The sequence below is a fragment of the Diadema setosum genome, chromosome 4, assembly GCF_964275005.1.
Source record: "Diadema setosum chromosome 4, eeDiaSeto1, whole genome shotgun sequence".
Taxonomy (NCBI): Eukaryota; Metazoa; Echinodermata; class Echinoidea; order Diadematoida; family Diadematidae; genus Diadema; species Diadema setosum.
Genome location: NC_092688.1, coordinates 17,152,297 through 17,166,902, shown reverse-complemented (window position 1 = coordinate 17,166,902; position 14,606 = coordinate 17,152,297). Strand labels below are relative to the sequence as shown.

Genomic DNA, 14,606 nt, shown 5'->3' with positions numbered 1-14,606 from the left:
GAAGAAATTGGTATGGATTCATTGTTTTTTAAGTGTTTTTTTTTCATAAACAACAATGCTTGATGTGAAGCATTTCCAGTAGTACGCACAAATTGTAGCCTCCTAGCTGGCACTTGGGGAATGCACCTTTTATAATAATGTGCAAAATGTTAAGATAGTAGGTCCTAAGTTGCTGAATACGGTCTACAAAATCAAATTTTGATACTCACCTTTCATCAGTTGTTAAGAGTGTTCCTGTTCTTGCCAGATTGTTGTGTAGAAATAAATTAAGCTCTTGCCATTCGTTTTTGTGAAAAAACATACTGCATTCCCCAAAGTACTCTCATTTACAGTTATAGTGTACCTGTATGTACAGCAGAAGTACTAATATAGTATCACCTTGAATGCATAACCTTGATTTGGACTGAAGATGACTTCACCTATCAGTGTGTCATGTATTGATTTCCCATAAATGTGCATCATGTTTATCATTCCAGTGAAATGCTGCTCATCTTGAAACTTAAAGCATTCGTTCCAAGTGATTGAAATGAGGATTATGTGTGTGACGGTAGGCAAAGTGTACAGCTGTACTTAACAATGTATTACATGTAACATGCCTATCATTTTGTGCAAGACTTTGTGTACAAATATTCAAGTACTGTGCCATCGTAGATGTTGAAACATTATTAACTGTTATACTATAACATGCATTAGTATGACATACAGTTAATTGTTGTGCTTTGACAATTACTTCCAGGTATTACAAACATGTAAGTCCATAAATTAACAACTACGATACATTGTCAAATTTATGGTGAACTTTCCTTGTAAATACACATGAAAGCACACAATGTTACATTGTTTTCATGCAATAACTACATCATCTACCTCTATGAACCTTTTAAAGCACAGAAAAACAGGAGAAAGTGTTAAGCTGTACTGTACGTGGTGTGTGTTCGGTTACATTTGTAGTCCAAACTGAGCATTTTTGTGATACATTTGTACTGCTAATAGAGCAGCTGCTTAGTAAAGTTTGTTATATACAGTATTACTGAGAGTACTTTATGCCTTGGTACCTCAGTACAATTACACACTCTTGCCTTTGTAGAGTTTTGGTAATAAACTCTTTTTACTTACCTTTGAAACAGCACTGAGTGAAAACTGTTCATTCTTCTTTTTCTCTCCCAAATTGGGATGGTTGAATTGTCTGTTTGTTCAGATAAAAGTTCTTATCAATTTGGTGACAAGATTAATATTACTGTGCTAGAGATGCAATGTTAAAATATTTGTGTGCCATAAATGGTGAGATGTGCAGTGCATGTGGTTCATTACATTTGTCTGGGTGTTTGAGTGTGTGAGCATTTTTATTTGTGTGACTGTGTGTGTGTGTGTGGTGGATGCATTAACGTGTGAACCAAAGTCGAGTATATTCAGTATTCTATTGTATTTCGTGATACATTGTACACTGGTATGATGTACAAACCGTGGAAACACACACACACACATCCAAAAAAAAAAAAAACCACACCAAACAAACAAACATAGAAATTTGTCCTTGAATTTTAAGAAGACGCAAGCTACAATTCTCTACCATGCCAAATTCATGAAGACAATGGTCTTACTAAATTTCTTCCTCCATAGTATCTTTGTTGTCACAACACGGGGAAAAAATGATACCGGTATGTAGGTGTACAGCACAGTGCACTCATATCAAAATGAGAACAGTTATAATGAAATTGTTATAATGAAATTCTTGTTGAAAAAAAGTAAAAATTCAGGTCCCCAAATAAGCATCTATACATTTTCATGTTCTTAATTGTTTCGCTATAACAGAAGTTAGTCTTAGATATAAGGAAAGAAACTGCTAGTCCCAAGGACTTCTATAATGAGAGTCGCCTGTACGGTACCTTGAAATCCATGACGAAAGCAGACCATGCTCATACTATTCTACAGAAATGTACATTTGTATGTATGTGTGTGCCCAAAAATGAGCGAGTGGTTGTGCATGCATGCATACAGTGTGAAAGAATAAGAGAGAGATACACTAGAGGAGGAGTGTGTGAGAGAGAATGAAAGACTTTGCAATATACTTCAGTAATAAGTGACATTCCTTTGCACACCCCTGCTGAGAAGCTACATTTGGTATTTGTGAGTGGTCAACATATCAAATATTTCACACTATCTCTGTCTCACTCTATTTCTCCCTATCCTTTCTCACTCATGCTCATCTTGATGAATGATTCAAAGGATAATCAATAGTAATATTGCAAGTTCTGCTCATCTGCTACCACTTCATAAATCTCTATAATAAACTGTACACTGGAAAAGGTACATATAAATGCCACATCATGTACCATGTATGAATGGCGAATTGCTCACCATTTATTGCTCTTCACATAAATCATACACATGAAGCACTTTGATGAAAAAAAAAACAATGCAGAATTGATACGCCATGAAAGATGATTATTGAACTCAGATAGTCAAATAATTCAAAATTATTCATGATTTTACAAATATGCAAAAAAGATGATCACCAAAGACCAGCCATCACACACACACACACACAAGAAAAAGCAAGAAATACCTTGTCAGGAAGACACATGATCTGAAAATAACACTAAACATTCTCACGCCATATCACCAGTACAGACAGACATTGCTATGAGGGCTAACTACATGTACTGGTACCCCTACAAAGGAAACATCAAAACCCTAACAATCATATCAGTTAAAAACAAACAAACAAACAAACAAAAAACTGCCAAGCTTCATCTTCGAGTCAATGTGACAGAAAACACTTGTACATGTGCTGGTTCTTAAAGAAACATTGAAGAAACAGACAATCAAAAGGACAATAACCTTATCAGAAAATAACTAATGTTCCGTATACTACACACAGCTACATGTATATCGGTATTTTCCGGTGCAAACAGTCTTAACCCGTTGAGGACAAGTCCCGAGTATACTCGGGCAGGTGTCTATGGGAAATGCGAGTTGTAGCAAAATCAAACCGTCCTCAACGGGTTAATGGATTTGTTATATCACTGTTTATCAGTCAGATAATCCACAAGGGATAGGGATTGACATTATATACACAAACAACCATTCCAAGCCATGTAACACACTATGAAAGATACCCTGTATTTTATCCTGAAAATACTGTCATATTACAAATTGCTAACATGTTAACCTTCACTGCAAAAAAAAAAAAAAAAAAAAAGAGAAAAAGATAAAAGATAATGTTGTGTGTATTCATATGCCCAAGTGTAATTGCTAGTGTGTATGTGTGTGTGTGTGCACCTGAAGAAGAAATCTATACAAAAACTTCAGCTTCAGACAGTTCTATCAACACATGCTACTTGCATGTTCACTCCTTGTATACCATGCACTGTCAAACATTGTTTGTTTTTTTTTCAGTATCACTGAATGAAATCCAAATAAATACAGTCAACCTCCCATAATCACCTATTCAAAGTCAAAGGTCTTTTCCTATCCTCTTCTCTCTACATTCTATTGATTCCAATCCCTCATAAGTCAAATTTTCTCTAAGTCAAAGCTATTTCTTCAGTCCAAATAGATTCGACTGAGGCAAGGTTGACTGTATGGAGAAAACTATGAACATACATGTGCATGTGTGTGTTTGTGTGTGTGTGTGTGTGTGTGTGTGTGTGTGTGTGTGTGTGTGTGTGTGTGTGTGTCTGTCTATATGTTTGTATGTGAAAGGTGAAGAGAAAGAGGGAATGAGACAGGAGGATAGAGAGACATACTCAAGCAGAGATATAAAGCGAAGACAAGATAAAGAGTGACATGCCAGTGTTGTCCTCATTCTCAGTGGCTTACCATGTGCGTGTGCGATCTGCCAATGACCGATGCTGACCTCCTTACTGTCTGCCATGGCCAAGGGAAAGGAGGCAATGTCTCCAGCGGCATAAATGTTGGGTTTGTTGGTCTTCAGGTACTGGAAGAAAGATCACCATCACAGTATGACACCATCACAGTATGACAAATGATGAGATGGTGTTTCTCAAAAGTAAAGCTGGTGTTACATAGGATATATACTCAATATCACACATAAAGAAAAGGTGTCAGTACACATGCATGCTTGTATCGCACAGTAAGCAACAAAGTTGTTTGTTATCTGAGATCACTGATGAAACAGTCTTTGAATAAAAGAAAGAAACTGCACCGACAAAATGACTCATCAGCATTTTGATCTTGCAATCCTCATGTATCAAATATTTTCACTCTTTCATGGCTATCTCATTTGCCTCATTTATTGTGCTACTACTACTACACCTGATCACTAAAGTCACTGTACCTATTGAACATGATTAAAAATGTAAACCAGTAAAGTGGAGTACTGAATGACAAAGCAAGGAAAAATGATTAGACTCTTCTAGATGTAGGAATGCACTGAAAAAAAGTGAAATGATTTTGAGTGCCTGGAGTTATGCACACAATATGACACATGTAAGGATAGATTGTAATAGCAATATGGTTATTCAGACACGGACAGTCAGAGAGACAGACAAACACACACACACCCAACATTCTTGAGGCCTCAGTTTTTGTGACAATCATCGAAAGTACCAGAAGTTCAGAGTACACTTTCCCCTCCTCAACCAAAAGCAAACAAACCCCCCAAAAAAGGGGGAAAAAAGAAAAAAAAACCTCTCCTAAAAACTAACATTGACAGAAAGACTTGCATAAATGACTTTAATAATAACAATAATGATATATGTATGATTTATATAGTGCCAAATCCACTCTGTAGAGTGGTAAAGGTGCATACAAACTATTATTTGCTTTACAAAGAAATAAATGACGTGCTTATACTAAAAGAGAGAATGCCTTGCTTCTCAAACAATGATAAACATGAAATCATAGATATTTGTCAAGGGGAAACACAAAAATTTTTTAAGGAGCAAATAAACACCTTGTCAACAACCACTGCACCACCACTGGTCATGCTGATACCGCTGTCGCGAAGGAAGTCAGTTGCTGGGGTGACGCCAACCCCCAGGATGCAGACATCGGCGATGACCGACTGACCGTCTGTGAGTATGACCTCCTTGAGGACGCCATCTTCACCTTTGAACTCTGACACGCCACTCTTCATGATGAACCTGACACCCTTGGATTCACTCAGCTGGAATCAAATTATTGACAAAGGTTGGAAATTAAAGAGAATAGAATGATGAACATGAGGGTGTATTTGGACTTTTACGGCACAGTCATCTTGGGAAGAAAGACAATCAGGCCTTGGTAAAAGAGATATATAGACTTAATATACTACATCAACTTCAAGTGTTTTATTAAACTACATGCCTCCACAACTCATTGGGCAAAATAACAGGGGGAATTTTCATTTTCTAACTCCCTTGACAAATCAAGGAATAAAAATGCTAATGTTCTTTGTTCATCAGTTTTTACATCTGTACCTTTATTCTTCCTGGCTGATCTTTTCTATCTTTTACTGTTAGTCTAATCTTTCAATGCATTCAGTGCACTACATTTTCTCTTGACATCTACATATTTTTTTTTTATGTTTAGGAATTATACCCCATGAACAATAGCTTTCTTTTTCAGAATAAAAAAGACAAGCTGGGAGACATCCTCCCACACTAATGACAGATTGATATTGGTACATGGAGATAACAAAAATAACTAGAAATGTCGCTATGGCGACTGGTATGCCTCCGCCTGAATGCATGGTTCTCCTAATAGGTCTATAGTACAATGTCTTGACAATGTATGATGAGTTTCACATAATTGGCAAAATATTAAAATGACAGGTTTGTCACAAATGTGTTGAATGTTCACTTTCCTTGAACTAGGTTTAATTGGATGGATGGCCATACTGCCTAAGAGCGCAGATATTTGGGGATTTGAGGATTTTTACTTCACTTTTGACCCTTTTTTTTATAAGTCTATGCATTGACTAAACTTTCAAGGTATGGAGAAAAAGTGTAATTTCACTATCAAATAGTAAAATTTTTGCATTTTAACTCTATGACCCTAAAATTCTAAAACCTAAAAACTCTATAACCCTATGACCCTAAAATTCCCAAGAGAATCACCGTCAGGTAGAACATGCATAGATACTGCGTAATAAGTTTAATGATGACACCTTGAGTCACTTTCGAGATATGGACCAAGAAATGAAATTTAGCATTTTCACTTGACCTTTGACCTTTGGGCAAGAAACTTCCAAGAGAATCTCTATTGGGTTATTCATGTATATATCAAGATTCAAGAAAAATCCGGCAAATATTGCATTTGAATATGAGGGAAAAAGTGAAATTATTAGGAATCGGCCTTGACCTTTGACCCATGACCCCCACATTCCCTAGATAATGACTGCTAGTCAGTACATGCATATGTACTAAGTTCCATGAAGATAGCTTGAACCATTTCCAAGATATGGAGAAAAAAGTGAAATTCTAACATTTTCACTTGACCTCTGACCTTTGACCTTTGGCCTCATAACTTGAAACTCTCTGGAAAATCTTTATTTGGTATTACATGTATACACCAAGTTTCTGGAAAAAACCTCCAGGCATTGCATAGATACAGGGGAAATAATGAAATTTCGAGCATTTGACCTTGACCTTTTGACCTTTGACCTTGAGCATGTGCCCCCAAAAGTTAATAGGCACAACTTTGTCAACTCATGCATAAATATACCAAGTCTCTTTAGGATACCTTAAACGTTTTTTAGTTTATACGCTGTCCACAAAATTGATTACGGATGGAAGGACAGACGGACGGAAGGACGAAGGACAGACAACCAGAAAACATAATGCCTCCGGCGACACTTTGTGGCGGAGGCATAAAAACTTGAGCACACTCACTGTACAAACTTTTGATATTAGAATTGTAAGTTGCCATATCGTAAATTTATCACACTTTGAATAAGTTTGATATTTTGTTATCTTTATTGAGTCTGCTCAGGTTAAATATATCTTGCCTTTTAATAGTTGGTATGTTTTCATCTATCAATATTGCAACCACGACAAAAATCAATACCGGTTTAAGTAGGTAATTTGATATATCCATACGACTTTGGTACTCCACAATCAGCTACAGTCGTACTGGGATGCACAGACTGGCATTGACCTTTGCTTTTTTAAACTTGATTTTTAATAATGAAAATGGCAATCTCATTACACACTTAACCCGACAAAGAGAATGTATTTGAAGCCCTTAGTTTGAGTTCTTTGTATACCACAACTGACAACTTCTGCAGGGCCCTGTTTTATAAAGAGTTAAAAATTGATTATGTAGTTGATTTCAACTCTAAGTCTATGGCAGCTTGTGTGGTAAGGAAATTTTAAATCAATTTTATCTTTTGATAAAACAGGGCCCAGATCAAATAACAACTTGATGCACAGTGAAGTAAACAGTAATATTCTGGAGCATGAATTATATATTTGTTTGAAAAGGGAAAATTGCCCATACAAAGCATTCTAAACCAAATTCAAGAAAAACATATTTTTCATTTTTAAAGACAAGGTTATCTACCAGTACAATAGCTGATGGAATATCTTAACTATTGTGAAACCATATCAGTTAGATTAAGGTCTGTTTTTGGGAAAGTATAGCTAATATATAACCTCTTCCATCTTTCCTCAATAGTTTACCTTTTGCAGAGCAGCACCAATCTTCTCCCCAAGAGTTGCCTGGTATGGGGTTGACCCTCTGCCAATGACAGTAACATTGGCTGCCTTGCCTGCCAGGTAAGCTGCTACCTCCATTCCTGCGGGCAGAAATGGTAATAATACCTCGAATAACACACATTTCTTAAAATGCAGCACATATCACTTACAAAAAATGCAGCACATATCACTTTGCATGCTTGGAAATAAAAAAAATGCAGCTGAAACCATCTCTGAAAATGGATCATACCAGACTGCTTTTGCCAATTCAAGACTATGTGGTATTTACAAAAAGAGAAAGACTGTTTCATCAAAGTTTGAGTGGCATAAGAAATGCAAATATGCCCATATGAATGTGGTTATCATACTTTTTTTTTTGGATGTAGTATATAAATGATGTGGATATAAGGATTCAGTTGTGTATCTCACCAATGAAGGAGGTCCCCACCACTACTGCATTCTTGCCCTGAGCAAGCTCCGCAATCCTATTGCCATCTTCTGGACTGCGAAGCAGACATACTCCCGTCAGATCACTGCCTGGGATACCCAGTGATCTAGGCCTGTCAGAAAAAGTAAATTGCAGTCAGGTGAGATTGTGTAATGACTATACAATACAGGAATCGCACATTTCCAGTTATTGCACATCAATCTAGAAGGTGATAATTTCACATATTATGTCACAGTTTGACCAAGGAGGTTTGAGAGATGGAGTCACAATTCACACTCCTCTACCAGAGGGTCTGACATTATCATTACCCTAGTGTTGCCAGGTCCACATTCATACACTTTGGTCATGAGGGACATGTTGGGTAAAAGCATCTTTATATCTTAAGGACTTTGGCACTTGACAGGATTCAAAATCGGGACCTCTGACTGAAAGTCAAAGAGTTTTCTCCACTATGCCACAGTGCTCCCACATTTCAGTGAAGTTCTTATTACAGAATAAAGTTGGGTAATCAGCGATTTGCATCTCATCCTTGCTGTAGATATAGAAAATACATGTTACACACAGTCTGAGACATTTATGCAAGTTTGTGTAAATTTGATATTACACTGCATGAGTGACAGCCTGTACAGATACACTTCCTCTTTGATGTGATAAAATTGAATGACAGAGAGAAGGCTCTGAAATGACAGAAACAGAGGATGACAAAGAGAGGGGAAGCTGAAATATAGATAGATAGATCTAGAAAGACAGATATATAGATAGATAGATACATACATTTGATAGAGTCTGCTTCGCCTAAGTTATATTCAACAGGACAGAAAAAAAAGGCTTCAATTTAGGCAGAATTTGGCTTGCATGACTGAATGAGCATACATCTGAGACAATAGGACTTTGAAATTTCCTGAAACTTAGCCAAAATTCAACTCCTGCAATTTTGACTTTGGGGAAGTCAACTGTAGATACTGGTAGATAGATACAATTGTAGATAGATAGATAGATAGATAAGGCCCCCCCCCCAAAAAAAAAAAAAAATGTTGTATTGGCGTAACATGAGATTTTCAAATAGGGTCGGGCGGGCGGAATTTTTTTTCTATTTTTTTTTTTTGCTACCTGTATTTTACGTGTAAAACTCATATCTAACAAAACCCCATTCGATAGAGAGGGTCTGTTGCATCCAAAGTTTGTTATATCACCGGTTTAAAAGCCGTCACAACATACCGGTCAGAATACGAACGAACAAATTCCTGGGCTAAATCACCCAGCGCCACTGACAAATCGATTCTCCGAATAATATCAAATAAAATCTTCGAACCGGACTTGCCGGTCGCCGACACGCTGTACTGCGTGGCCATTTCCTGACACCAGCTGTTGTTGTTGTTGTTGTTTTTGATAATTCGCAAACCCGTATCGCGCCCTCTCTCGGTAAAAACGATGTATTTCCTTTTTTTCTTTTTTTTTTGAAAAGTTCAGGGTCGGGGTTTTTTTTAGGGTCGGGCGGGTTACGCCAATAGAACGATTTTTTTTTTTTTTGCCTAATGGATAGATAGATAGATAGATAGATAGATATATAGATAAAATTTAGATAGATAGATAGATAGATAGATAGATAGATAGATAGACAGACAGATAGATGGGGAAGGGAGGGAAAGATGAAAAGTGGGAGGAAAGAGGATGACCCATACCTTCCACCAGTGGCCACGACAAGGTTGTCAAAGGAGATGCTGTCCCCATTAGAGAAAGACACAGAGTTGAGCACAGTGTCAATGGAAGTGGCCTCCTGCTCAGTCTTAATGTCGATGTCATAGATGGAGAAGAAGTCTGCATTCCTGAGGGATATTGAGTCTGCTGTGGAACTCAGTGCCTGGGAAAGACATCACAGAACGTCATATTACGAAGTGGAATACATACAAAAGACATACTGTATATGCCATATATTTCGCGAATTTTGCCAGTCGGGTGCTATTTCTAAAGTTTAAAACAGAATGCGATGTGTACATGTACATTTCTCCATTCATCGCTGTACTCCATGAGCATGAACGAAAAAAAAAAAAAAACTGTGAAAAATTTGGATTGGTAAATATATAGCATATAATAATGAAATTCTCTGTCATGAAATTGTATGTTCAGTTTCTAACTATTAATCAGTTACTATATGTTTTTCTTCCTTTCCTATTGTAACAGATCACTGAAACTTCAGAATGCAAAACCCCATGTTGTATCAAATACTGTATATGCCATATATTTCGCGAGTCTAAATTCTTGTGAATCAGGAATTCCCGATGATTTCGTGAGTGGTTAAATTTGCGAGCGTGGGATCCTGCACTGAATGGAGAAATGTACACGCGTTCGTAACATTCACATCGGGGATCAGAGTTAATATTTTTGTGTGTCTTTAATTTCGCGAATAGCACCCGACTCGCGAAATTTGCGAAAATAAAAGCCTCGCGAAATATGCGGCGTATACAGTATCTGTCACATGTCATGTTCATATATGCCTTGCCTCTGTATCTTTCTTTCTTATAGTCTTCTCTTCCAGACCTACATACTCTGTGAGGAGCAAGCACATATTTCTTTTGGCAGAGATATCACCAAGGAGGTATCATACCTCCTTTATATCACATCTGGGCCCCGTTGCTAGAAACTTTGCGTTTAAACGCAACTTGCAACTGATTGTCACTGGCCAATCAAAATCATTGTTGCATGCATGTCTTCTTAATAGGGCAGACCCTGAGCCAATCAGAATGGTTGTTTCAAAATTAGCAATTATTTGCAATTGATTGCAACTTTCTTGCAACGGGGCCCAGTTCATATAAATCTACACAAATTTCAAATCTATTCATTATCTGTGTTGTTTTTCTATTCAGGAAGTATCAGCACCCCTTCTGCTAGCAATATCATACCACTATCTTTGTATGCCCTTACAGAATCTGTTAAGATATGATAAAACAGATTAGAATACACCCCTGAGGGCCACTGCCAATATTTTTGTTCCTATAATACAGTGCAGTCTTGACTTTGGCAGTGACTGGCTTAATAATGAATGCAGTCACAAGCTAGTTTAAAACCCAATGACTGCATCAGGTATGACAGGACAGGTTGATTTAGACAAAATCTTTGATATGGATCAAGATGTCTCACCTTGCTCAGCTTTGGTCTGTCATACGGAAGGTGCTTCTCTTTGGTTGCCACTATCAGCTGACCCTTGAACCCCTCCTGACGTAATGTTTCTGCGCAGGTGACTGATGCCGCGCCTAGTGAGTGTGGAATTAGATACATGACAAGATATTAATTTGTTTACTTTTCTTTCCACTATCAACATTGATAGTCATGAAACAGTAGGACACCTTTGAGCGTGATACTATGGTATACAAAATATGCGCCTATTAACCCGTTCCATACTGAATTCTAAAATGCTCGTAGACTTAATACAAAGGCCACCAGGTTCCCATACAGAGGATGGCACATGGTCATATGTCACATAGTGATCACAGGTAAAACTGACAATGTTGCTGCTCCTGCTGTATCTACTACCATCAGCAATGGTAATGATGATGATGATTCTGGTGATGATGACAATAGCAAGCTTTAGATCAGCAACGCGAACGCTAAAGACAACGCCATCAGTCTTACAATGTTGTTGTGCACATGTGCAAGGCAGCTGTTTCCATTATTCAACCCAGGAGGCTGTTGTCATCTTAGCGTTCTCGTTGCAAATCTAAAGCTCGCCAATGATGTTCATGATGATGATAATACTGATGATGGTGATGATAATTGTGATGATGTTGTTGTCATCGGTGATGATGATGACGGTGATGCTGATATTCAAGATCATGTTGTTTTCAATAGGTGACATTGTTGTTAATGTTGTTGATAATTTTACTGATAAAGGAGATGATGATGCCAAAGTCGATATTCAAGATGTTGTTGTTTTCAATAAAGTAACACTGATATTGATGTTGTTGATGATTGATTCACTAATCAAGGAGATGATGATGATGACAATGACAGTGATGGTGATGATGAAGAGGACAGTGGCAACAACAATGATGATGACAAGGAGTTTGGAATAGAAATGAAATTATCAACATGTGCTCATCATTGAGGACAGCACATGCATGGATTTAAAGGTACATGGTTCCGGTGCATTAGTCAAATGCGTACATGGGCGCACGGCGCAAGTTTCCTACAGAGACCTACGCTATCGACTCCTCTTAAGCGCTTACGCTGTGGCCCACTTCCCCGAGTTCGAAGATAGTCTGATTCACTGTAGTCAGTGGTCCGATCACTGTTCGGCTCATGATTCGGCTGAGGGGGATGACAGCTTTAGCAAACTTCTTTTGTGATGTCATAATAACAAGCACATATGCACGCACTCTGGCATTACTACAGACTGCGCAATGCGCAGAGAAGACAACGAAGGCAACGTTACTTAGCAACACCTATGCACTTTACTCTTGATGACAGCTCAACCTCGGTAATCTTCGTATCAATGCTAACGGTGATCGGCAGTATAATCAACAGCGCCCTCTACACTACCGGGACTATGCACCTTTAAAGGTAGGGGATACCTTTTACAGAACTCCCAAAATGCAGCAAAACATTGAATATGAACCTCAGGGGACTTGTTTAGGCCACTGCTTAGAAATTTGGAAGTCAACAGTTATCTACAATTTGAATAATGCACAAAACTCAACTACTCAAAGGTGGCCTAGTAATGTACTGGAATTTACGGTGAGCCCCGAAAAGAATTCAATTCAAAATCTAACAGTCAATAAAAATGTACTAAATGTTACCTTCCACTTTCAATACTTTATGGGAGTTTCTAAAATGATACTCTCTTCAACATACCACTGTGTTTATACAACTCTTCATTTAAGGCATGCAAATGGGATTCCCTACCTTTAATGTCAATTAGATGTGAGGACTTGACCCTGTAAAACCTAGAAGGATTGATGGTGCAACATTTGAACAACACAACTCACCTCCACCAATGATGAGTACTGTCTTCTCATCATCTGGTGAACAGGTTACCATCTTCTTCACTCGTTTATGAGACAGGAAATCCTATGGGGAAAAAACCCGAGGGAAGAGCAATCCTCATATACATGGAATAAGAACATTTACTATAGTGGTCTGTTATAAGAACCTAATGGAAAAACAGACATCAGCACAATAAGAATAGATTTACAACTAAGATACTTACTAAGGCATCTTGCTTTATTCACACATGCTTTAATAATTCCTTCTTGATTTAATTCAATAACTTTTAAAGGTATTATTTACCATTGAGAGCAGTGATTTTAAAAATGTTCGAGATTTGATGCTTATGTGTCGGTCAGATGTATCACAAAACCTCCTACCATGTACAATTTTGCAATAAAGCCTAAAATATAAGGAGATATCACTATTTTTCTCAATAAACCAAAACTGCAGAAGTTTAGTCTAGAAACATTTTCATTGTAACTATTGTTTACATTTTGTATATTAAACAATACTTAACATGAATTACACTGATTCAAATGTTTACTTTGGTTGTTTCTACCTCTAACTCACATTTTAGAATTATTTTGAAGCACTAAAGTTGGGTTTTTGTTTTATCTGCAAATGGTAAATTATGCCTTTAATCAGTATTTCATGATTTCAATTGATTATATGACTGACCTGTTACCGTTCTGTTTATTAAAAACATTCATGAATCCAGTTTTAAGGACAAAGTAGACACTAAGGTTTAGCTCCTTAAAAAATCATGCCAAAATTTGTACAATTGTCCAACAGGTATCATATTTTATTGACGTGTAAACTAAATGTCTTGTGTTAAAGATCAACCTGGAGGTATACCAAGCTCACCTCTGGATTCGCCTGGACAATGACATCATCTCCACTTATTCTGACCTAAGAGAAAATAAAAAAGTACGACAAAGTATGAATACTGCTGGGCTAGAATGCCTGGGTAATGATTTGCACTGAACAATTATCAAAACAAATAATGCCCCTTGCATCATCCCTTCATACTGCCCTTGAAAACTAGAAGTAAATAATTAAAATGCTTCGTAGCTATTCTATGAAGCAGAGTGAAGATATTATCACCAACACAAATTTCTGTGGATGAACATGCCATTCAAAAAAACAAAAAACAAAACAGATAAAAATAAAAAGGCTCACTCTTTCAAAGGTAGGCTTGCCTTTAGATCATTAGACTATCTTGATAGTCTATTCATATCTCTCTACGCATATACACCTTTTGTCATCGAAACCACACACTTAATTTTGCATACAAACAACCAAATAAAACAAAATGTGGTACGAACAAAAAAATGATACATGGCATTAGCTTACAAAATGCTTTTGACTGACCTCAAATTTGGGTACACTGTCCAGCCCTGGAAAGTCTTCGATATCACCTGTCTTTGTGTTGAAGCAAGCTCCATGCCAGGGACAGCGGACACGCCCATTACACAGAGCACCTGTGTGTACATGAAATGCCATTCAAGAGGTGTGCTTCATTGAGACATCTCAGA

At 37.4% G+C, this 14,606-nt stretch overlaps 1 protein-coding gene across 1 annotated transcript in view; it reads right to left on the bottom strand.

Moving 5' to 3' along the window:
- Window positions 1–14,606, bottom strand: part of LOC140226958 (apoptosis-inducing factor 3-like) — a 41,922-nt gene that overhangs the window by 11,057 nt on the left and 16,259 nt on the right. Inside the window, exons 5-13 of the mRNA XM_072307392.1 lie at window positions 14,443–14,552; window positions 13,936–13,980; window positions 13,071–13,152; window positions 11,227–11,339; window positions 9,771–9,949; window positions 8,070–8,200; window positions 7,626–7,741; window positions 4,919–5,131; window positions 3,823–3,940 (exon numbers count right to left, since the gene is read on the bottom strand). Of these exons, the coding sequence (XP_072163493.1) occupies window positions 3,823–3,940; window positions 4,919–5,131; window positions 7,626–7,741; window positions 8,070–8,200; window positions 9,771–9,949; window positions 11,227–11,339; window positions 13,071–13,152; window positions 13,936–13,980; window positions 14,443–14,552 (1,107 nt within the window). The remainder of the gene's footprint in view (window positions 1–3,822; window positions 3,941–4,918; window positions 5,132–7,625; window positions 7,742–8,069; window positions 8,201–9,770; window positions 9,950–11,226; window positions 11,340–13,070; window positions 13,153–13,935; window positions 13,981–14,442; window positions 14,553–14,606) is intronic.